Source organism: Oncorhynchus tshawytscha, linkage group LG04 (genome assembly GCF_018296145.1).
Source record: "Oncorhynchus tshawytscha isolate Ot180627B linkage group LG04, Otsh_v2.0, whole genome shotgun sequence".
Taxonomy (NCBI): Eukaryota; Metazoa; Chordata; class Actinopteri; order Salmoniformes; family Salmonidae; genus Oncorhynchus; species Oncorhynchus tshawytscha.
In genome coordinates, this window is record NC_056432.1 from 56,794,704 (window position 1) to 56,818,846 (window position 24,143).

Here is a 24,143-nt window from a genome sequence, read left to right on the forward strand (position 1 = left end):
TGCGCGGAGTTGGGTATTTTAGATTATTCCATTGATTCTTAAGAGGAGTCTCCACCAACCTTGAGCACTGGGCCTTGCAAAACGAACCCCACCAATATGACGAAAAGGGGGGAATTGTATCAATTACTTTTCGTGCAACTTTGTTGCAAATATTTGTCGCGTAAACGACATTTATGCCAGGTTGCCCTACTGAGACCTATTCATTTGGCTGTGTGTTGTTTTGTGCTTCTAACAAACCACAGCGAATCGTTTTAACAGGATGTGGGCTTGTCCTAAACGAATGTCCCGTCATTCACCGCGGTCCTATTTGCTTTTTACCAACGCTCATTATACACAAACAGTTACACATCATCGAAGTGCGAGATCTGACGGTAGGGATTCACCACCAATGTTTACTTTAGGCTATTTTCATGTAGGCCAACGTGAGAGTCCGTCCTGTGTGATGGGGACAACTATGTCGTTATGTAAAGGTTATTGCCGCACTTTTAACGGAGAGAGAAAGCTGATGGCCACATGATGACACACACTAACAATATGTCGTCTTAACACCATTATAAAAGGCCTACATATCAGAAGTGAAGTAGAATTATTGTTATCTGCGGTCGTTATTATTGTGGTTATAACATAAATCCGAGGGAAGCATGTCGAATATCTTGTGTGAGAAGTTTTTGACTCATGGCAATGGTCTGCATTAAGTCATCCGTTATTTTCCCAGTCTCTGTATGCTAAATATGATAACTAAATTGATTACAATAATATAGTTGCCTGGTTTTGTCAACATTTGGAGTGAAAAAGGCCTATACCATTCATGAACAATAACTTTCGGTATAGGCTACTCTCAGCAGTGTAATGCAGTTCATTACCAGAAGATGGCATACTCCTAGTCTTAAGGGCATTTCACAGAAGTCAAGTCATACATCTCTTCCAGTGTAGTGGCTATTTTTACTCGTATACTAGAGACAGATGAGTTGGCTTGGTTGCATGTTGATCTTCAGTGTCCCTCTTGCCATAACACCAGGGAGAGAAGCTACAATGGCTCCACGTATGGATGATGTCATGCAACTATGCTGTGACCTGTCTGCAAATCAGCAGATAAAAGCAGCAGTGAAGAATTCTGGGAAAGGATCAGCAGTGGCAGGAGGGACTGCATTTTTAGGAGGTCTTCTAGGTGGTCCCCCAGGGATTGCTGTTGGTAAGGATCCTATCAATTAAGTAACCATAATTGTCTGCATTTCCATACTTCAACCACAAGGTGGAGCCATATCCCTTCTCAAACCAATTGTATTGAATGCAGCTATGAGATTTTCAGTGTATATGCAGTAGGCCTATAAAGTATGGCATTAGGGTAGAATAATTCTCAGCCAATGTTGTCTTATGATTGGTGAGGTAGATTTGGATAAATATGGGTGTTTATTTTTTTATTTAAGGCAGCAGCCACTCTTCCTAGGGTCCAGCCAAATGTAACTCTCCTTCCAGACTCACATTAAGCATCTCCAAGCCAAAATTAAATCTAGAATCGGCTTCCTATATCGCAACAAAGCATCCTGCAACTCATGCTGCCAAACATACCCTCGTAAAACTGACCATCCTTCCGATCCTCGACTTCGGTGATGTCATCTATAAAATAGCCTCCAACACTCTATTCAACAAACTGGATGCAGTCCATCACAGTGCCATCCGTTTTGTCACCTAAGCCCTATACACTACCCACCATTGCGACCTGTACGCTCTCGTTGGTTGGCCCTCGCTTCATACTCGTCGCCAAATCCACTGGCTACAAGTCTGCTAGGTAAAGCCCTTATCTCAGCTCACTGGTCACCATAGCAGCACCCACTCGTAGCACACGCTCCAGCAGATATATCTCACTGGTCACCCCCAAAGCCAATTCCTCCTTTGGTCGTCTTTCCTTCCAGTTCTCTGCTGGCCATGACTGGAACGAATGAAGCTGGAGACTCACATCTCCCTCACTAGCTTTAAGCACCAGCTGTCAGAGCAGCTTACAGATCACTGCACCTGTACATAGCCCATCTGTAAACAGCCCATCTATCTACCTACCTCATCCCCATACTGGTATTTATTTATTTTTGCTCCTTTGCACCCCAGTATCTCTACCTGCACATTCATCTTCTGCCAATCTACCATTCCAGTGTTTAATTGCTATATTGTAATTACTTCGCCACCATGGCCTATTTATTTCCTTAACTTACCTAATTTGCACTCACTGTATATAGACTTTTTGTTTTCTTTTGTTCTACTGTATTATTGACTGTATGTTTTGTTTATTCCATGTGTAACTCTGTGTTGTTGTATGTGTCGAATTGCTATGCTTTATCTTGGCCAGGTCGCAGTTGCAAATGAGAACTTGTTCTCAACTAGCCTACCTGGTTAAATAAAGGTGCAATAAATACATAAATAAAAGGCAGTTATACATTTAAAAAACATTACAATACATTCATAACCGATTTCACAACATATTAAGTGTGTGCCCTCAGGCTTCTACTCTACTACCACATATCAATAACACAAAATATGTGTGTATAGTGTGTATATTATTGTGTGTTTGTATGCATGTGTCTGTTTCCTTGCTGTTCCATAAGGTGTATTTTATCTGTTTTTTAAATCTAATTTTACTGCTGGCATGAGTTACTTGATGTGGAATAGAGTTCCATGTAATCATGGCACTATGTAGTACTGTGCGCCTCCAATAGTCTGTTCTGTACTGCATGGGTGTCCGAGCTGTGTGCCAGTAGTTTAAACAGACAGCTCGGTGCATCATCAAATCATCAAATCAAATTGTATTAGTCACATTCACCTTACAGTGAAATGCTTACTAACGAGTCCCTAGCCAACAATGCAGTTTAAAAAAATATGGATAAGAAATAAAAGTAACAAGTAATTAAAGAGCAGCAGTAAAATAACAATATCGAGACTATATACAGGGGGGTACCAGTACAAGATCAATGTGCGCACAGTTGAGGTAGTATGTACATGTAGGTAGAGTTATTTAGCGAGCAGTTGCCATACCAGGCAGTGATGCAACCAGTCAGGATGCTCTCGATGGTGCAGCTGTAGAACCTTTTGAGGATCTGAGGACCCATGCCAAATCTTTTCAGTCTTCTGAGGGGGAATGGGTTTTGTCGTGCCCTCTTCACAACTGTCTTGGTGTGCTTGGACCATGTTAGTTTGTTGGTGATGTGGACACCAAGGAACTTGAAGCTCTCAACCTGCTTCACTGCAGCCCTGTCGATGAGAATTGAGGCGTGGTCGGTCCTCTTTTTCCTGTAGTCCACAATCATGTCAATACCTCTCACAAATACAAGTAGTGATGAAGCCAATCTCTCCTCCACTTTGAGCCAGGAGAGATTGACTATGTTAGCTCTGTGTTTGTGCAGCTATGAGATTTTCATGGTATATGCAGTCTGCTTATAAAGTATAGCATTCGGGTAGAAATGTTCTGTGCATCCAAGGGACAGCCGTGCTGCCCTGTTCTGAGCCAATTAAAATGTTCCATCTTTTTAAAAAGTCCCTCTTTGTGGCAGCTGACGGCATGACTGAACAGTAGTCCAGGTGCGACAACTTGGGCCTGTAGGACCTGCCGTGTTGATAGTGGTGTTAAGAATGCAGAGCAGCGCTTTATTATAGACAGACTTCTCCCCATCCTGGCTACTGTAGTATCAATATGTTTTGACCATGACCGTTTACAATCCAGGGTTATTCCAAGTAGTTTAGTCTCCGCAACTTGCTGAATTTCCACGTTATTCATTACAAGATTTAGTGTAGGTTTAGGGTTTAGTGAATGATTTGTCCCAAATACAATACTTTTCGTTTTTTGAAATATTTAGGATTAACCTATTCCTTGCCACCCATTCTGAAACTAACGGCAGCTCTTTGTTAAAGTGTTGCTGTCATTTCAGTCGCTGTGGTAGCTGACGTGTATAGTGTTGAGTCATCCGCATTCATAGACACACTGGCTTTACTCAATGCCCTGGGGAATTCCTGATTCTACCGGGATTTTGTTGGAGAGGCTTCCATTGAAGAACACCCTCTGTTAGACATGTAACTCTTTTTATTTTATTGTTTTATTTTTTAGAGGGAGGATCAGCTTAATATTGCGGAAAGAATGTTGCTTCCAATGTAATTGTCTGCATCATTTCCAATCCCCCATATTTTTGGGGTAAATATATATACAGTGCCTTGCGAAAGTATTCGGCCCCCTTGAACTTTGCGACCTTTTGCCACATTTCAGGCTTCAAACATAAAGATATAAAACTGTGTTTTTTTGTGAAGAATCAACAACAAGTGGGACACAATCATGAAGTGGAATGACATTTATTGGATATTTCAAACTTTTTTAACAAATCAAAAACTGAAAAATTGGGCGTGCAAAATTATTCAGCCCCCTTAAATTAATACTTTGTAGCGCCACCTTTTGCTGCGATTACAGCTGTAAGTCGCTTGGGGTATGTCTCTATCAGTTTTGCACATCGAGAGACTGAAATTTTTTCCCATTCCTCCTTGCAAAACAGCTCGAGCTCAGTGAGGTTGGATGGAGAGCATTTGTGAACAGCAGTGATTTTTCCACAAATAGACAGGTATTTTCCTTTCCATGGTAGCAAGATCTTATCTCTTTTTGCTAACTTTATATAAACATTTATTGGAGTGAGATCATTTCAGGTAACTCTTTATCCACAATATAGCAGGGGGTGTAAAGCCACAACACATACGTTTTTCCAGCAACAGACTACGATCAATAATGTCAAAAGCTACACTGAAGTCTAACAAAACAGCCCCAACAAACGTTTTATCGTCATTTTCTCTCAGCCATTCATCAGTCATTTGTGTAAGTTCTGTGCTTGTTGAATGTCCTTCTATTGTCAATTTGTTTACTGTAAAATGGCAGTGTATCTGGTCAAACACCATTTTTTCCAAAAGTTTACTAAGGCTTGGTAACAGGGTGATTGGTCAGCTATTTGAGCCAGTTAAGGAGATTTTACTATTCTTAGGTAGGGGAATAACTTTAGATTCCCTCCAGGCCTGAGGGCACACACTTTCTAGTTGGCTAAAATTGAAGATATGGCAAATAGGAGTGGCAATATCGTCTGCTATTATCCTCAGTAATTTTCCATCCAAGTTGTCAGACCCCGGTGGCTTGTCATTTTTGATAGACAGCAATACATTTTCCACCACTTCCACACTTACTTTGTGGAATTCAAAAATACAATACTTGTGTTTCACAATTTGGTCAGATATACTTGGATGTGTAGTAGAGGTCGACCGATTATGATTTTTCAACGCCGATACCGATTATTGGAGGACCACACAAAAAAGCTGATACCGATTAATCGGACAATTTATTTTTTATTTGTAATAATGACAATTACAACAATACTGAATGAACACTTATTTTAACTTAATGTAATACATAAATAAAATCAATTTAGCCTCAAATAAAATGAAACATGTTCAATTTGATTTAAATAATGCAAAAACAAAGTGTAAAAGTGCAATATGTGCCATGTACAAAAAGCTAACGTTTAAGTTCCTTGCTCAGAACATGAGAACATATGAAAGCTGTTGGTTCCTTTTAACAGGAGTCTTCAATATTCCCAGGTAAGAAGTTTTAGGTTGTAGTTATTATAGGACATATCGGACAATTTCTCTCTATACAATTTGTATTTCATATACCTTTGACAATTGGATGTTCTCATAGGCACTTTAGTATTGCCAGTGTAACAGTATAGCTTCCGTCCCTCTCCTCGCCCCTACCTGGGCTCGAACCAGGAACACATCGACAACAGACACCCTCGAAGTAGCGTTACCCATCGCTCCACAAAAGCCACGGCCCTTGCAGAGCAAGGGGAACAACCACTCCATGTCTTAGAGTGAGTGACGTTTGAGATGCTATTAGCGCGCAGCCCGCTAACTAGCTAGCCGTTTCACACCGGTTACACCAGCCTAATCTCGGGAGTTGATAGGCTTGAAGTCAGAAACAGCTCAATGCTTGCAGCACAGCGACGAGCTGCTGGCAAAACGCATGGAAGTGCTGTTTGAATGCTTACGAGCCTGCTGGTGCCTACCATCGCTCAGTCAGACTGCTCTATCAAATCATAGACTTAATTATAACAAAATAACACACAGAAATACGAGCCTTAGGTCATTAAAAAGGCTAGAATCCGGAAACTATCATCTCAAAAACAAGACGTTTATTCGTTCAGTGAAATACGGAACCGTTCCGTATTTTATCTAACGGGTGGCATCCATAAGTCTAAATATTCCTGTTACATTGCACAACCTTCAATGTTATGTCATAATTACGTACAATTCTATCAAATTAGGCCGCCCAAACTGTTGCATATATACTGACTCTATGTGCAATGAACGCAAGAGAAGTGGCACAATTGCACCGGGTTAATATTGCCTGCTAACCTGGATTTCTTTTAGCAAAATATGCAGGTTTAAAAATATATACTTCTTTGTATTGATTTTAAGAAAAGCATTGATGTTTATGGTTAGGTTCACATTGGAGCAACGACAGTCCTTTTTTGCGAATATGCACCTCATCGATTATATGGAACGCAGGACACGCTAGATAACTACACATGGTTGATGATATTACTAGTTTAACTAGTGATTATGATTGATTGATTGTTTTTTATAAGATAAGTGTAATGCTAGCTAGCAACTTACCTTGGCTTCTTACTGCATTCTCGTAACAGGCAGTCTCCTTGTGAGGCAGGTGGTCAGAGCGTTGGACTAGTTAACCGTAAGGTTGCAAGATTGAATCCCCGAGCTGACAAGGTAAAAATCTGTTCGTTCTGCCCCTGAACAAGGCAGTTAACCCACCGTTCCTAGGCAGCCATTGAAAATAAGAATGTGCTCTTAACTGACTTGCCTAGATAAATAAAGGATAAATAAAGGTGTAAAAAAAAATACAAAATCGGTGTCCAAAAATACCGATTTCCGATTGTTATGAAAACTTGAAATCGGCCCTAATTAATTGGCCATTCCTATTAATCGTCGACCTCTAATGTGTAGTGTCAGCATTTGTTGCTGGCATGTCATACCTAAGTTTGCTAATCATGCCAAAGAAAAAAATCATTAAAGCAGTTGGCATTATCAGATGGTTTTATGATGGACGAGCCATCTGATTCAATGAATGATGGAGCGGGGTTTGCCTTTTTGTCCGAAATTTCATTTAAGGTTCTCCAAAGCTTTTTACTATCATGTTTTGTAATTTATCTTTGTTTTATAGTGTAGTTTCTTCTTCTTTTCTATTGAGTTTAGTCACATGATTTCTCAATTTGCAGTACATTTGCCAATTGGTTATACAGCCAGACATATTTGCCATCTTTTTGGCCTCATCCCTCTCAACTATAACATTTTTTCAATTCCTCAACATTTTTACAGTAATTTTCCTAATGAGTGAATGCTTATTAGTAACTGGGATAAGCAATTTCATAAATGTGTCAAGTGCAGCGTCTGGTTGTTTGTCATTACACACCACGTACCAACAAATATTCTTCACATCAACAACCTAGGAATCACTACAAAACATATTGTATTACCTCTTACACACTATATTAGGCCCAGCCTTTGGAACTTTGGTTTTCTGAGATATGCCTGCTATATTGTGATCACTACATCCGATGGATTTGGATACTGCTTTCAAGCTAATTTCTGCAGCATTAGTAAAGATTTAATAAATACATGTTGATGATTTCATTTCTGTACTGTTTGTATCTAGGTTGACTTACAACCTTAACCAGGTTGCAGGCACTTGTTACAATTTGAAGCTGTCTCTTGAGTGGGCAGCCTAATGAAAGCCAGTCAATATTTAAATCACCCAGAAAGTATACCTCTCTATAGATATCACATACATAATCAAGCATTTCACACATGTTATCCAGATACTGACTGTTAGCACTTGGTGGTCTGTAGCAGCTTCCCACCAGAATGGGCTTTATGTGAGGCAGATGAACCTGTAGCCATATTACTTCAACAGTATTTCACATGAGATCCTCTCTAAGCTTTACAGGAATGTGGTTCTGAATATAAACAGCCACACCTCCACCATTGGTATTTCTGTCTTCTCTGTAGATCTTAAAACCATGAGTGTTTAACCATCTGTGGGCTGCAGCTCTTCTCCCCTCTTGAACTTCTGACACAGATCTCGTTTGTGTGGCTCTTTAGGTGGTGCAGTAGGTGGCCTGTTGGGATGGTGGATGACCAGTGGACAGTTCAGACCTCTCCCTCAGATCATCATGGAGCTGCCTCCCCACCAGCAGCAGAGGCTCTATGCTGATATCATGGCCGTTTTGGGCTCACTGGACTGGACAGACCTGGCCCAGCTGACCGCTCTGGTCATAGGGAATGCTACTCTCCAGCAGCAGGTCACTGCTGCCCTACTCAGTTATATCACAAAGGAACTGAGAGCAGAGGTGAGATATGGGGACTGATCTACACAGACTGAATATCTGGAGGAACTTAGAACACACATTTGCTGCCTTTTGAAAGAAACAACTTTTTGTACTCATTCAACTCCAGCTTATTTTTGGAGACTGAAATAACCTTCACTGGAAGAGGCCTTATGGAGTTAATACATTGAGGCTCATGTCAGACCTGTCATGTCACCCAATATCTGATCATGTCCTTTGATAAAGCACTTAATGGACAATTCCACCACTTTTTCACGTGATTTTCATTATCTCCAGAACAATACCAGTGTCTACATATGTGAAAATGGCACATTTCTACGTTTTGCAGAAACAAATATTAAGTTAAAAGTTCTACCCTATGACATCATCCAAAGGTAGAACATATTTAAAAACAGTGATTTTCAAACAGTTTGAGACTCGCAGTGACGTGAGGAGCAAGAAAATACACGGTTTTGTTACTTTTACTCCTAGCCTGTTATGTCACAGAGAAGCATTTTTTTTTATGACCTTATCTTTTTCACCACAGATCATAAAAACACGCTGTTTTTACATACTGCATGTAGACACTGGTATGGCGCTGGAGATGATGAATGTGAGTTGGAAAAGTGGTGGAATTGCCCTTTAATGTACACATTTGTTTGGTTTTAGTTGAGAGCGTTTTACCTCTGAATGTAGCGGTATGATTGAAACTTCTCTTGTAAGAACAGTCCAGCGGTTAATCAATATGGTGCACTTTATTTGTACTGTAGGGCATCATTTGTTGCCAATATTCTGCACTGAAATGTACACGTTGAATATTGTTGTGCATTTATAATTGACATTTATTTGCAACAAAGACAATGACAAAATAACCCTGATCACTCCTCTTGTAAGTGTGCCTGGGATCTCAAGCGACTCGTGCGTTGTGAACATGGTAAGAGGTGAGTACATCTGAGAAACCGGCCTTGATACGCATAATGGTGATAAGTCCCACCTAGTCCTAGAATTAACTAATTGGGAAAATCTTGGACACTTTTTGTAATGCTCTGTACTGAAGTGTTTATATGAAAATCATGATAAATTAAGTAAAGGTCAAAGGTGACTTGTATGATCACCACAAGCTTTTAGTATGACATCATTAAGCCAGAAAACATGTTGTTTCAGTGAATCAACTGACAGTTTCGTAAAGGGAAATTCAACCACTTAACACGTTATTTGTAAGAAAAGGAAGACAATGCTACGCAATGTAATCTCTCCTGGACAGATGCATGCATGTAACAGAATGGTATCTCATCTGACGCAATTACGCAGTATTTTTGTTCTGGCTTTCTGAAATGGTACGCAATGTGACATAGTTCCTCTTTTTCAACGTTTCAAATGTAGACTTTTGAATAATACTAGAATCTTAAGGTATCAAAGCACTTTTTGAAGTATGTGCAAAGGTTGTTTGTCATGATGCCTCTGCATTTTTCTTTTTCTTTTTTTTTTCCTAGACGTTTCCTTGTTCCTTCTTTGCAAGCACATGTAGTCATAGAGGTTGTCATAACATCATACAGAGAAAGATAGATTATTAATCTCGAGGAGAAATTTCATAAGAAGTTATGTCATTCGTTTCTGAGAGATGGTTGTTAGTCTTGTAGGAGTGGCTTACTAATAAACAGTTTAATCGCAGCTTTTTCAAATTCCAATGGTTTGAAGTCTCACGATGTCATATTACATCACCACTTTATTGGTAGTCTGGGATGTGAGAGCAGTCTTATATCTTTGTTGAAAAACCTTTTAGACAGTAGACAATTTAAACTGATTTTGTTTGAAATGCCTTTGAAGTGTTATTTTGTATTTTTATTTTATTTCACCTTTATTTTACCAAGTAGGCCAGTTGAGAACAAGTTCTCATTTCCAACTGTGACCTGGCCAAGATAAAGCAAAGCATTGCGACAAAAAAACAACACAGAGTTACCCATGGGATAAACAAACAAAACAGTCAGTAACACAATATAAAAAAATATATAGAGTGTGTGTAAATGGCGTAAGGAGGTAAGGCAATAAATAGGCCATAGTAGCAGAGTAATTACAATTTAGCAAATTAACACTGGAGTGATAGATGTGCAGATGATGATGTACAAGTAGAAACTCTGGTGTGCAAAAAAAGTAAATAAAAACAATATGAGGTAGGTAGTTGGATGGGCTATTTACAGATGGGCTGTGTAAACTGCTCAGATGGGTGATGCTTAAAGTGAGTGAGGGAGATATGTCTCCAATTTCAACTATTTCTTTTTCCTATGGGTGGGTGTTGTTATGGTGACCAGTGAACTAAGGCGGAGCTTTACCAAGCAAAGACTTCTAGATAAAGTGTTCATGATAGACATGTTGCATTTTAATGTTCTTCCCAAAATGTCATTGGCAGTTGGCCTGAGGATTGCCAATGACAACACTAGAGTTAGGAAAATCAAGTGACGGAAGAACTTTCTCTAAAGGCTTATTTACTGCACCTGTTGCCCCAGGACTGTTTCATGTGTCTGCTGGACTTTTGTAACACTAAGCACTTAATAGTTTGATTACAGCTGTTTGGAGGTCAACAAAGCAGTCTTACCAGGTGTTCGGGACAAGGATGACAAAAGGTTGCTATCAAAATATTGTTTATTTTATCGGTAAATGGTTGACGTGAATGTGATAAACGAGTATAGGTATTGTCATTTAGAGTTATAATTGCAGGTACACATAATATGGGCACGTTATCTTAGTCAACATGCCTTTTTGTTAAAGAAGATAAGTATAGGATGAATATAAGTATTCAGTGCAAAATATTTCATGTAAACAAAGATGCTGCGTGTGTGTATAATGGACAGTCAACAATGCATAATACAGGTTAACATTTATCAAACGGATGACACAAATAAGCCCCCCCCAATACACTCAAAGGTATATTAACAGGAATATATTGATCCAGTAGTGTTCATATTTGCACAATATTTCTGATTACATGTGACCATGTAACGTCTTGATTTGATACTTCTTCACCACATACTCATTCAGTAAATACTTTTCAGTGTCCTCTCACATTGTCCAAAAGTCCATCCAATTCAAGTCAAGTGGCTTGACAAGCCAGTGAGATTGGGACTTTGATGGTGCGGTTTTAAATAGTTATACGGGGACCAAGAGTTGATCTGAGACTCAACCCACTTGTGTGGTGCATGGTCATCTACCCGCTCATCTGCCTCATTGTCGATAGTCGCCTCGTACTCAGGCATGACCAGTTCGTACTCATCAGAGCAGTTCCTCCCATCACTGTTCCCCCGTGAACGCACCTCATCCTGGGTCAGCGCCCCATGGTCCTGGAGACTGAGGTGACACAGTCGACATACCCTCACAGGCTTAGTAGAGATGTGGCAGATTACGGCCCGGTTCTTGGAGCAGGCGTTGCAGACGACGAAGCCGCAGCGACGACAGTGGTGGCGACGTTTGTTGACCCGAAATGTTTTAGAGCAGCGCATGCAAATGGCGGACGCCCGGTCAGGGATCCAGGTGGTGGCGAAGGTGAATCCGGGCTGGCAGCCGGCATGCTGCAGCTGCTTGAACTTGCAGTCTTCGATGTGCTTCATCCAGGCATGCTTCTCCTCAGCAGAGGCAGCTGACACGTAAAATGACTTCCGTGGGGTGCGGATCAGCCACTGGTTCTCCATGCTGACCCCATCCTCCAGGTCCTCTAGCTGGATATCCTCCAGGGAGATTATCTGCTGGTTCTTGTGCCAGTGTCCATGAAGGATGATGCTACCGTAGACCAAAATGTCATTAAACAAGTAAAATACTTTGGGCTGTGGGCGGCGTCGACACAGCTTCATCAGCCGCCCCTCGCCTATCAAGACCCGGCCAGGTCTGAACAGGGACTTCCCAGAGGGGCCAAAGGAGTTCTCCACTGCCTGGATCCGCTCTCTGTTCTCTTGCGTGAAAGCCAGCTGGTCCACCATGATGAACACTACAGGAAATTCACAAAACAGTCACAAAATGTAAATAACAAAAAAATGACATTAAGTTTACACATGAGACAAAATGGTAGGCCCATGTCACTAATGATCGAATAAATGTATAGTGAAAAATAGTAAATTGTACCTTTTACTCTCTGTTTTGTGATTAATATCTTGTTTACGCTGCAGCAGTCTGTGTCTCGGTAGTAAATCGCTTAGTTCCCGTTTGACCACCATACAGTAGGTTTTGTCAGTGTCAAGTAGTAGTTTCTGTAATGAAGAGTGAGTTGCCACAAGAGGTCCTTTATATGTGAAACTCACATTTCCTGTTGAGTCGCACAGCATGGGGAGTTCCAAAACAACTTGACAGGGAGAGAAAGAGCAATTAGAAAGAAGGAAAACAGGCAAGACCAGATTCCAAAACATGACGGGATGTGACTGGGGCATAGAGATCCTGTTAAATTACAGTAAATACAAGTATTGTAAATGCAAATTCTATGACTAGGACTATGAATATAGGAAAACCCCTGTTGGACAGCATTGGAGCTAGCATCCTTAATTGAAACAATAATAAAGCTGTCATCCAGCCAGTGTTTTGGTAAAAAGCTGAGGGATGGGTCTTGGAGAAATGTAACCACTCTCACATTCATAGAGAGAGCTATGGATGCAAGGACTGATCATCCATGATATCAACATGTTTTTTAACCATGTTTTGAGGCTATACGGTGTTTGTTTACATGTACAATGTTTACAAACACTGGAGTAAAAAACAACAGTTAACCTAAACTCATGTGGCATTTATAATTATTCAAGAATCAATGGATATGAGTGTACAAAACATTAAGAACAGTTCTTTCCATGACAGACTGACCAGGTAGATCTAGGTGAAAGCTAGGATCCTTTATTGATGTCACTTGTTCAATCCACTTCAATCAGTCTAGGTCCAAAAGTATTAACAGCTTCTACCCCCAAGTCAGAAGACTCCTGAACGGCTAATCAAATGGCTACCCAGACTATTTGCATAGAACTGCAATGCTGCTGGGTTTTTCAGAATCAACCGTTTTCCGTGTGTATCAAGAATGGTCCACCACCCAAAGGACATCCAGTCAACTTGACACAACTGTGGGAAGCATTGGAGTCAACATGGGCCAGCACCATGTGGAACACTTGACACCTTGTCGAGTCCATGCCCTGCTGAATTGAGGTGTACAAAACATTTGGAACACATTCCTAATACTGAGTTACACCCTCTTTTGATGGACCATTCTTGATAAAAACACAGGAAACTGTGGAGTGAAAAACACAGCAGTGTGCAGTACTTGATACACTTAAACCGGTGCACCTGGCACCTACTACCATAACCCGTTCAGTTTATCATCCATTTATAGGTCCAAAAATGTACGTAGCAGCCAAGGATTCCAGCTTTAAGCAGAAATATTAATAACAATATAATGATAGGGAAAAAAATCGCATGGCTATAAATTATAGGAATATAATGACGGTTAGTGATACTAGCTAATGGTTGCAGCTGAAAAACAAAACAATGAATTTGCTATAATTGAAAAGCAGCATTGAATGGAAAATCACAAATGATTTTGCTGCATGTTGATCAGACACTCGCTCTGGGGAAAACCACAAATATTCGGTAGTATGAGAAAGTGTTCTCGATGGATCACTCTTATGGAATGTTGTATAAACTAGGACATAGGCCTACACAAAGACCAACTTCTGATAGGGAAGCATTGAAAAAATGTAACAACATCACAATCACAAGTGATCTTCTCAGGCCACCTTATGATGGAACACGCAGATTAAAAAAGCAAACGCACAAAGTGCCATTTTCAGAGGCCATATCTTCTTTAAACACAACTATCACAACTAAGAATGAGTAAACAATGTAATTGTGTTGTGTTAGCTCAAACGTGTGTATCATTGAACTAGGTGCAAGAGTTGTTACAGCTAACAAGGATGGCCTTTTTTCAGTAGAAAAAAACACTACATGAAAGTACAGTTTAACTGTGCCTGATGTTTACCAAAAAGGCATTCTATTTTTAAAACAGACCATCAACTGACTGTCAACAACCAACATTTAAAGAACAACCCCAATGTTGTCTGTCTGGTTGAGCAGAATACAGCAAAGACTGTACAGGTGGAGAAAAAGATGAAGACATTGTTTCAAGGAATACTCTTACCGACCATTATACCATGACAAATATGACAGATTTCCAACTAGCTCTACGCTTTACAAGAATACAGAAGTAGAACAAAAGAATTGTGAAATCTGGTTAGTGTGCATCCTGTTTTTTTTAATGAGGGAACACAATATGCCCCAGTATGGCTATTCTTTAGCATGGAATGCCAAGTCACCAGGGCTGAACAAATAAACATAGCACATGCATGCTAGAAACAGTGGACTTGAATATTACACATACAAGGTTGAATAAAAATGTATGCTTTTTGCAGCATCAAATGAGGTCATAGACGCATGTGTTGCATTGCACGGACTGATTCACCACCCCTTACACCCTGTGAAAAGAAAGTAGAAAGCATATTTGAAGTCCCAGTGAAGAAGGAAGTGATGACATTAAGTGGTTCCCTTCCAGTCGGTCTCATACACACCACCTACCCAAAAAATGAAATATCTCATGCATCAGCACACTACTTAGAACAGGGATAGGCTTTTTACTGGGAAATTAGGGAAATAAAATGTTACAATATTTTACAAAACAGACAGCAAATGCTGTCTATTAAATTGATTTTTAAAAATATATAAATTCAATTACTCAGTGGTCATTATTGTAATAGCATAAAAAGTTGACAAAATCACACTCATGCTTAACAAATATGAGCAATCCAAACGCCAACAGAGATACCTACTTGTCAATGCAACTCAACTACCAAATGAAAATTTCAGGTCAGCTATGTTTAGTATCTACGCCACTTCAATTGACAAACCAACATCCAAACCAACAATATACAACAGGTACCTCATAAAAAGTTGAGCAACTAGGAAATTCCCAAATTATCAGGAAATTAAGCATCTTGCATACCAAAGACAGGCACATTTTCAGTTTCCACATAGTAGTATCATTGTATTGTAACTCATTGTGTTACTTCAAACTAGCTGATCAAGGAAATGTAATCTGTCATTTGACAACAATTTATAGAGATAGATATGTTTATTGTACATACATTGAAGCAGATTGATTTGGTGCCACCTTGTGGACATAGGTAGTGTTGCTCAAAACAGATCAATGTATTTACAATTAAATCATTGACCAATCAATGGACACGTTTACAAAAAAAGAAAATACCAACACAAATGCTCTCTAATCACAACTATGTTCTGATTGCTTTGAGTTTGTCAGGTCTTCCGTCTTTGCCACAGTATAAAATGCTATAGAACAGGACTTGCATCCAAAACAGAAGCCGAGGTTCCCGTATGACTTGAAAATAAGAATTGAAGATGGTGATAGTCCTTATTATAGATCCTGACAGGAGTTGTTTACTTCTCTGTCCTTTGAGCCTCTGAGCTCAGTCTCATTACTACACTCCAACAGGATCATAGGTCTATGGTTCCTTTGACTTTAAATTTCTTTGCGGATCGCTCGCTTGAGCGGAGTTCAAACTTGCTACCGTAGATATGGGAGACAAAGCCATCGATCTCCACAGCAAACACACTGTTTCGCTTCGGTATGACTGCAGAAGAAGGAGAGATAAGGAAGAAAATAGAATGTCAGTTTGGCAGTTGAAAAACAGTTCAACAACAGCAGACTTAACGAGTACCTAAACAAAAAGGTACTGAAATGTGGCGTACAAACCTTTCAGTTTGTCCTCCTTTGTGATGATTTTGAAGACATGTTTCATCTCCTGCACTAGGATTCCTGTGGTGCCTACATACGAGGGGCATTTGGACCTGGCCACTGTTTCACACACGCAAAAACATTGGTAATCATTACATACACATGAATATATATACACAATGTGCCATAGATGTGCCAATTAAGATCCTGAAGACTGGCATCGATTAGTGACAGTAACAGCAAACGTTTTTGGACCAAATAAACAAACTCTCACCTGTAAGAATGGCACCATGAAAATCAGCCTTCAACAGCCTCTGCTGAATTGTCTGTGGGTTGCTTCAACAGAGATGTCATGTTATTAGGATTTAACATTCTAGCCATACAAAAAGCTTTGTCCTACATGAACCAAATAAAATGCTTTTCTTACCTCTCTGGTTTCAATCCGTTGCACAGATCTCTGATGTACTGTTCCCATAGCTCATGCAAGGGCAAGAAAAGCTCATATCTGCAGAGATAAAAAATAATAACAAGCGTGTAAAAAAATAAATACGCCTTATTAGGATGTAAACCTCTAACATGTCAGAGCAGTGTAAACAACATATTTAGTCCTACTACAAGGAAAAAGCATGTACAAACTTTTGATGCTCTGGTTTCAGCTGAAAGACCTTCATCTCTCTCCTTTGTTTAGCATTGAGACCCTTGGCTCTCTTTTTGTTTTTCTTTTTCTTCTCCTTTTTCGCATACTTTAGAACCACAGCCTTGTGAAGCATGAAGTCGCCGATTTCCTTCTTGCTCATACCCGGTAAACTGTTCTTCAGAAAGCCATTTGTGAACATCTCCGCCTGCTTATCACTCTGAGACTGTATGGGCACCAGAACAGACATATCCCATCACGAGACAACTATAACTAACAGGCTAGTTAGGCTATGTAGCTAGCTTGTCTGCACAACTGAAAACAGTTCGGCTGTGAGACAGCATATTTAAGTGATAATGCCTGAGAAGCTGGTGTTTGAAGGATATATTAGTAGAGGGCCCGGCAAACCATGCCATTATATCCTCCAAACACTGGCTTTGAAAGCATTATGACTTTTATACAACGGGTTACCAACATATTCAAATAATGACTGACATAGTATAGTATGAGTAAATTCATTACATCCTTCCACAAGATATAGTTCCAACACAAATGTAGGGCTGCTACCCAAGCCGGCTGGTCGGTCATTCCATTGGTTCGTTTGCGAACCACCCAGTTTATAATGGTGAATATGTTAGAGTGTCTGTGATTAGATCCGAACAGCAGACTACCTAGTTGCAGTGGAAGGCTTTCTATAAATGCCTGTCTCAGGTTGTGTCCAACCTAATTCCTGGCTACATAATGATAGCGAACACGACAGTATCACAACAGCACCGTAGGATACCCACCACTATACCCAGAATGTGTCCCTGATCAGGAGGTATGCTAGCCTGCACGAGTCCTAGAAGATAAGAGAACAAATGTTACGTTATCAGTTAGCATTTTAGCTAATGTTGTGAGATGTAGCTAGGAACAACACATATGCTAACGTTCGTAAACGTGTAGCTAGCTAATCTTTAAATAATGAACAACGAATGGATTCATGTAATAGTTCGTTTAAAAAAGACAGGTTAGGATACTCACTCTCCATATTTCAACTGGTACGCAAGTATGTCTGTAGAAGCCACAGCTCCAGTTGTAAAATAGTTAGCTAGCACTCAACTTTGACAATGCATGTATTGACAACACATGGGACTATCGTACGCAGGCGCACAGCTGCAACACTGACTTAGGCCGGCGAGAGGCTATGGCTATTGCTATAAGGGATCCTTGAGACGTTCCTACCGTAAACCTAGCCCTTGATCATGACTATTTGTTCCATTACATTACACATAAGAGTCATTGGAGGAAGGCGTCTTCTGTATGGGGGTGTTTTGTTAAGAACCCTAATGCTTGGTCTGAAGATTAACACGCACCGCTTACGGTCATAGCCGCGTGAAGTAGGGGTGCTGTAGCACCCCCCGAATATTCTGAAACATTTCTATACACTACGTTCAAACGTTTGGGGTCATATAGAAATGTCCTTGTTTTTGAAAGAAAAACTATTTTTTTGTCAATTAAAATAACATCAAATTGATCAGAAATACAGTGTAGACATTGTTAATGTCGAAAAGGACTATTGTAGCTAGAAACAACAATTTTGTTATGAAATATCTACATAGGCGTACAGAGGCCCATTATCAGCAACCCTCACTCCTGTGTTCCAATGGCACATTGTGTTAGCTAATCCAGGTTTATCATTTTAAAAGGCTAATTGATCATTAGAAAACCCCTTTGCAATTATGTAAGCACAGCTGAAAACTGCTGTACTTATTAAATAAGCATTAAAACTGGCCTTTAGACTTGTTGAGTATCTGGAGCATCAGCATTTGTGGGTTCGATTACAGGCTCAAAATGGCCAGAAACAAAGAACTTTCTTCTGAAACTCGTCATTCTATTCTTGTTCTGAGAAATGAAGGCTATTCCATGCGAGAAATTGCCAAGAAACTGAAGATCTCGTACAATGCTGTGTACTACTCCCTTCACAGAACAGAGCAAACTGGCAGCTTCATTATTAAATAGTACCCTCAAAACACCAGGTCTCTGACCTCTTCCCTATAGGCTGTCTCATCGTTGTTGGTGATCAGGCCTACCACTATTGTGTCATCGGCAAACTTGAGAATGGTGTTGGAGTCATGCCTGGCCATGCAGTCATGAGTGAACAGGGAGTACAGGAGGGGACTGAGCACGCACCCCTGAGGTGCCCCCGTGTTGAGGATCAGCGTGGTGGATGTGTTGTTCCCTACCCTTGCCACCTGGGAGCGGCCCATCAGGAAGTCCAGGATCCAGTTTCAGAGTGAGGTGTTTAGTCCCAGGGTCCTTAGCTTTGTGATGGGCTTTGAGGACACTATGGTGTTGAACGCTGAGCTGTAGTCAATGAATAGCATTCCCACATAGGTGTTCCTTTTTTCCAGGTGGGAAATGGTAGTGTTGAGTGTAATAGAGTTTGCATCAGCTGTGGATCTGTTGGGGCGGTATGCAAATTGGAGTGGGTCTAGGGTTTCTGGGATAGTGGTGTTGATGTGAGCCATGACCAACCTTTCAAAGCACTTCATGGCTACAGACATAGCATAGCGGGATTTCTTATAGGCTTCCGGGTTACAGTCCCGCTCCTTGAAGCGGCGGCTCTACCCTTTAGCTGAGTGCGGATGTTGCCTGTAATCCATGGCTTCTGGTTGAGGTATGTACGATCGATCACAGTGATGACAACATCATCAATGCACTTATTGATGAAGCCAGGGACTGATGGGGTATACTCCTCAATGCCATCAGAAGAATCCCAGAACATATTCCAGTCTGTGCTAGCAAACCAGTCTTGTAGTTTAGCATCTGCTTCGTCTGACCACTTTCTTATTGACCGAGTCAATGGTGCTTCCTGTTTTAGTTTTAGCTTCTAGGCAGGAAATCAAGAGGATAGAATTATGGTCAGATTTGCCAAATGGAGGGCGAGGGAGAGCTTGTATGGGTCTCTGTGTGTGGTGTAAAGGTGGTCCAGAGTTGTTTTCCCTCTGGTTTCACATAGTGTGGTCTTCAGCTTATCATGAGATACTCTACCTCAGGTGAGCAAAACCTCGAGACTTCCTTAGATTTTGTGCACCAGCTGTTGTTTACAAATATGCATAGGCCGCCAATCAAAGCTACTGTACATACAACTTGATTTGACTTCATTTTATCTGTGGCCAATGGCACTTCTAATGTAACTCTATGGCAGCACCAAAGGGGCTAGAATTTTCTAGCTCTACCCATAGACTTGGCGGTGACGTAGTGTCCCAATGAGTGACAGAACACTGAGCCAATCATGGCGCAACGCTCCATATTTTCTGCTGGCTTGCCCCACCACCACAGAATACACTGAGTTAGGCTGGAACACCTGCATTTTGGAGATGCCTTACTCAAGAAACCAAAAAAGAGACCATGTTTGTTTGTGGCTTTATTAATGCAATGATATATATTTCTTTTTACATTGTTTGCAAGCTGATATATCACATTTTCAAAAGTACCCAAAATGATAAGACAAGATGCTTGCATGGGGATGTCCACGTCTCCTAGAGCTATGCTCATGCTGTAGAGATACACCTAGTGGACTCAAACTTCACTGTTGTAGGCATAATTCGGCTAGTGCTATCTAGTCTTGCGCTGGCCAACGAATCCATTACATTTGCTACCTAAATGTAAAGTAAACCAACTGAGAGGCAATAGAGAATGGAGACTTTTTGTTGTTTTGTTTTTTTGTTTGTTTTAATTTTACCCCGTTTTCGTGGTATCCAATTGTTTAGTAGCTACTATCTTGTCTCATCGCTACAACTCCCGTACGGGCTCGGGAGAGACGAAGGTTGAAAGTCATGTGTCCTCCGATACACAACCCAACCAAGCCGCACTGCTTCTTAACACAGCGCGCATCCAACCCGGAAGCCAGCCGCACCAATGTGTCGGAGGAAACACTGTGCACCTGGCAACCTTGGTTAGCGCTCACTGCACCCGGCCCGCCACAGGAGTCGCTGGTGCGCGATGAGACAAGGATATCCCTACCGGCCAACCCCTCCCTAACCCGGACGACGCTAGGCCAATTGTGCGTCGCCCCACGGGAGGTCCTCCCGGTCGCGGCCGGTTACGACAGAGCCTGGGCGCGAACCCAGAGTCTCTGGTGGCACAGCTGGCGCTGTAAAACAGCGCCCTTAACCACTGCGCCCTGAGAATGGAGACTTTTAACCTGAAAACGTGCAGGATACTGTATCTCTTTTCTGGAATATTAGTTCGGGTAGCACTCCTCACAGGCTATTTGGTGTATGTTTTTTTTTGCTGGTGAGATGAAACTGCCAAAACTTTGAAAGGTATTATTGTACGTCAGAATGTTAGTCCGTAATCTTAACATGGTGTTTGTATGTTCACAGATTACATTTCACTTGTACGTTCATGTTTCACGCATGGCTTTTCTTACGATCCTAACAATTTACATATGGATTTTCTTACGATCCTAACAATTTACATATGGATTTTCTTACGATCCTAACAATTTACATATGGCTTTTCTTACGATCCTAACAATTTACATATGGATTTTCTTACGATCCTAACAATTTACATATGGCTTTTCTTACGATCCTAACAATTTACATATGGATTTTCTTACGATCCTAACAATTTACATATGGCTTTTCTTACGATCCTAACAATTTACATATGGATTTTCTTACGATCCTAACAATTTACATATGGCTTTTCTTACGATCCTAACCATTTACGTATGGATTTTCTTGCGATCCTAACGATATGTATGGTCAACCTTTTGGCAGGTATCTTGCTCCATAGAATGTGGCTGTGCCACGATCAGGACAGTGCAGAGCTGGCGCCAGATATGGCTCAGGAAAACGTACCTCAATCCAGGGATGGGAGATGGCAGTGTACTGCTAATTGTCCCATTATCCCAACTGACAAATCGAGAAGATTGAAATACTGCTAGTGTTTTATGATTGCTAGTTGTTCCGTCAGCCTGATAACTGGGCCAAAAATCTGTCTTCTCCAGCTGGTGGCGTTGTTTAGTTTCTTTCGCTCTAGAAGAAAAAGAAACGCACACCTATTAAGACGAGGTGCTGGCTAGCGGAGTAGAAAACTTGAAAATAAAAGAGAGCCGCACACTCTAGGAGCTCAGATGCAATAGTTTATTTCGCTCACCAAGCGTGGAGTTTTTGTATGGAGGTCAATGAGAGTGTTGAATTTGGTCAACAAAAAAATGTAATTGCTTATTTGCTACGTAAAGTTTATTTGATCTAATAGAAGTTTTGTAATGCTTAGGTTGTTACGAGTGTACTGATATGAGTAGGACGCGTGACATAAAACTTCATATCGGAGTTGTCTCGATGGCTATGTATATTCATGACATGAGGCTAGTAGCATAGCATCTCTCTCCATTGAATACAGGCTGTTGACTTCAACACCCCACATTGAATATTAAAAAAGTTTTATCCACCAATCCAAAGAGAGGAATAGGCAAGCTTGACAGCCCGCTGCTCCACTCTGTGTACAACAAATCTCATTGTTAGGGTGGAGACATAGGTATCTTGTCATTATTACCAAATCTCTGATCCAATGGACTACTTGACCATTAGCTAGCCTAGCATGCTGACGAAAAACTAGCAGTTATTAAAAACGAGCAGTATTTCAATCTTCTAGATTTTTGAAATAAAACTACTGATTTCAGCACTCAAAGAATAGCCTGCAATTACACACGCCATTGTTATGTGTAATTTGGGTGCTGAAATCAGTTTTTTTTATTATAAAAACTTACTTTTATGTGACATCGGAGCTCCAGTCCACTCATACTAGCAGCAGCTCACCTTCATCGTAAATCGAGGAGTTGTGTAGTTGGCTACCCTACAACTAGACTAATGCGTGAAGAGGCTTAATATGAAGGGTTGTCACATTATTTAGGAAGCTGATACTTGAGTGAGTCATATTTTGAATGTTTAGCTAGCTAGTTATTCTCCATAAGACATGAACATGCATCCTGCTCCTAAAATAGCATATATGTATAGCATTTTCAAATAAATCAAAATGGCATCCACACAAATTATACCAGACAAATATTCTACAATTATAGTCATCTTTTTTTGCTGGCGAGAGAGTCTCTTTGTAGTCTTATGCCACAACAGTGATAATCCCCCCTCCTCAACATGCAGGCTGTTTTAGTTTCAGAGTGACAGAACAATTTAGAAAAGCTAGATTACTTTTTATTTTAAAGACTCAATTTCAGTGAAGCATCAATAGGCTGTTGTTGGGCAATGAAGTGCACTAAGCCTATGTTATGCCCACCCGCTTTCTGCTCCCCTGATACCTGTTCTCCTGCACTTGTGTGTTTCTTCTAGTTTCAGTAGTCTCCAGCAAATATTATTAAGGAGGCCGTCAAAAGATGTTCAGCATCTTTACTCAACCCCTGTTGCGCTTATCTAGCTGACTGACTTTGTATTCTTGTGTCTGTTTCTTTTCACCTTAAAGACTAAATGATTGGCCTCTGGCTTATGAGACGTGAGAATTAAGTCATGATTTGACTATTGATTTGACTGTTCTTAAAATTCATATTGGCACTTGGTAGGAGGGGATTCTCACATGGGCCTTTTTGACTAGCCGGATACCTGGGAGATTAGCGCTGTCCTCCACTGTTGTGCACTGATGTGTTATTGTGAAGGTCAGTTTTAATTCACCTCAGCCTCTGCAGCTCTGCTGGGCTTCACTGACCTTTACTCTTCTTTACACTTAGTGGTTCTCTCCTCCAGGTTTTTACACTTGCTTAGAAGCGAGGTAGCTCAGTTGGGTAGAACAGACGGCTAATAATACCACTGTTGGGGTTTGGTCATTGAATGGGCAATACATAGCTGTAGGGACTGCAAATCTATCGGAGTAATTGTGTCAAAAGGAAAGTGTGTGCACATACACTCTTAAAAAAAAAAAAATCTATTTAGAACCTAAAAAGGTTCTTTCTACCTGAAACCAAAAAGGGTTCTCCAATTGGGACAGCTGAAGAACCATTTTGGAACCCTTTTTTTCTAAGAGTATACTGTATGTTCCCCTACAAAAGAAAAGCACATAGCCATAGGCTTCCAGACAGTATCCCAAGAACTATGGTAGAACTAAGAGCAGAATGTAATTGGAAGCTAAAAAAAACTCAAATCTCGGCATATTGAATAGGGCCGTAACTGACACTATTAATCACATGTAAAAATGTCTAAATCATTTAAAGCTTGATATCCAAGGTCCTCAATGATTTAGGAGGACTCAAATGTCTGTCACAATGAATGAGCCGAACAAATCTCCCTGACAAGCAAAATAAAAATGTATAACCATGTGTCTGGCT

The 24,143-nt window shown here is 40.6% G+C and overlaps 3 protein-coding genes across 4 annotated transcripts; 1 reads left to right on the forward strand and 2 right to left on the reverse strand.

The window, feature by feature from the left end:
* Positions 1-74: 74 nt before the first annotated feature.
* On the forward strand, positions 75-10,102 carry LOC112249069 (protein C19orf12 homolog). Of its 2 annotated transcripts, XM_024418703.2 has the most exons (3): positions 215-371; positions 1,019-1,192; positions 8,191-10,102. In XM_024418703.2, the coding sequence occupies exons 1-3, from the start codon at positions 260-262 to the stop codon at positions 8,454-8,456; spliced, it is 552 nt and encodes a 183-aa protein (XP_024274471.2). In that variant the 5' UTR covers positions 215-259; the 3' UTR covers positions 8,457-10,102. The 2 variants fall into 2 exon arrangements, with proteins under 2 accessions (XP_024274472.1, XP_024274471.2); XM_024418704.2 differs by lacking the exon at positions 1,019-1,192 and having other exon boundaries at positions 75-371.
* A 934-nt stretch (positions 10,103-11,036) lies between these two features.
* plekhf1 (pleckstrin homology domain containing, family F (with FYVE domain) member 1) lies at positions 11,037-12,723 on the reverse strand. The gene is made up of 2 exons (XM_024418711.2): positions 12,525-12,723; positions 11,037-12,390 (listed from the first exon to the last, which is right to left on the reverse strand). Exon 2 carries the CDS (start codon positions 12,380-12,382, stop codon positions 11,498-11,500), a length of 885 nt encoding a protein of 294 aa, XP_024274479.1. The 5' UTR covers positions 12,383-12,390; positions 12,525-12,723; the 3' UTR covers positions 11,037-11,497.
* Positions 12,724-14,664: 1,941 nt separating this feature from the next.
* On the reverse strand, positions 14,665-18,086 carry pop4 (POP4 homolog, ribonuclease P/MRP subunit). The gene is made up of 7 exons (XM_024418712.2): positions 17,840-18,086; positions 17,605-17,657; positions 16,819-17,042; positions 16,610-16,687; positions 16,457-16,518; positions 16,201-16,302; positions 14,665-16,078 (listed from the first exon to the last, which is right to left on the reverse strand). Exons 1-7 carry the CDS (start codon positions 17,844-17,846, stop codon positions 15,942-15,944), a joined length of 663 nt encoding a protein of 220 aa, XP_024274480.1. The 5' UTR covers positions 17,847-18,086; the 3' UTR covers positions 14,665-15,941.
* Between the last annotated feature and the right edge of the window lie 6,057 nt (positions 18,087-24,143).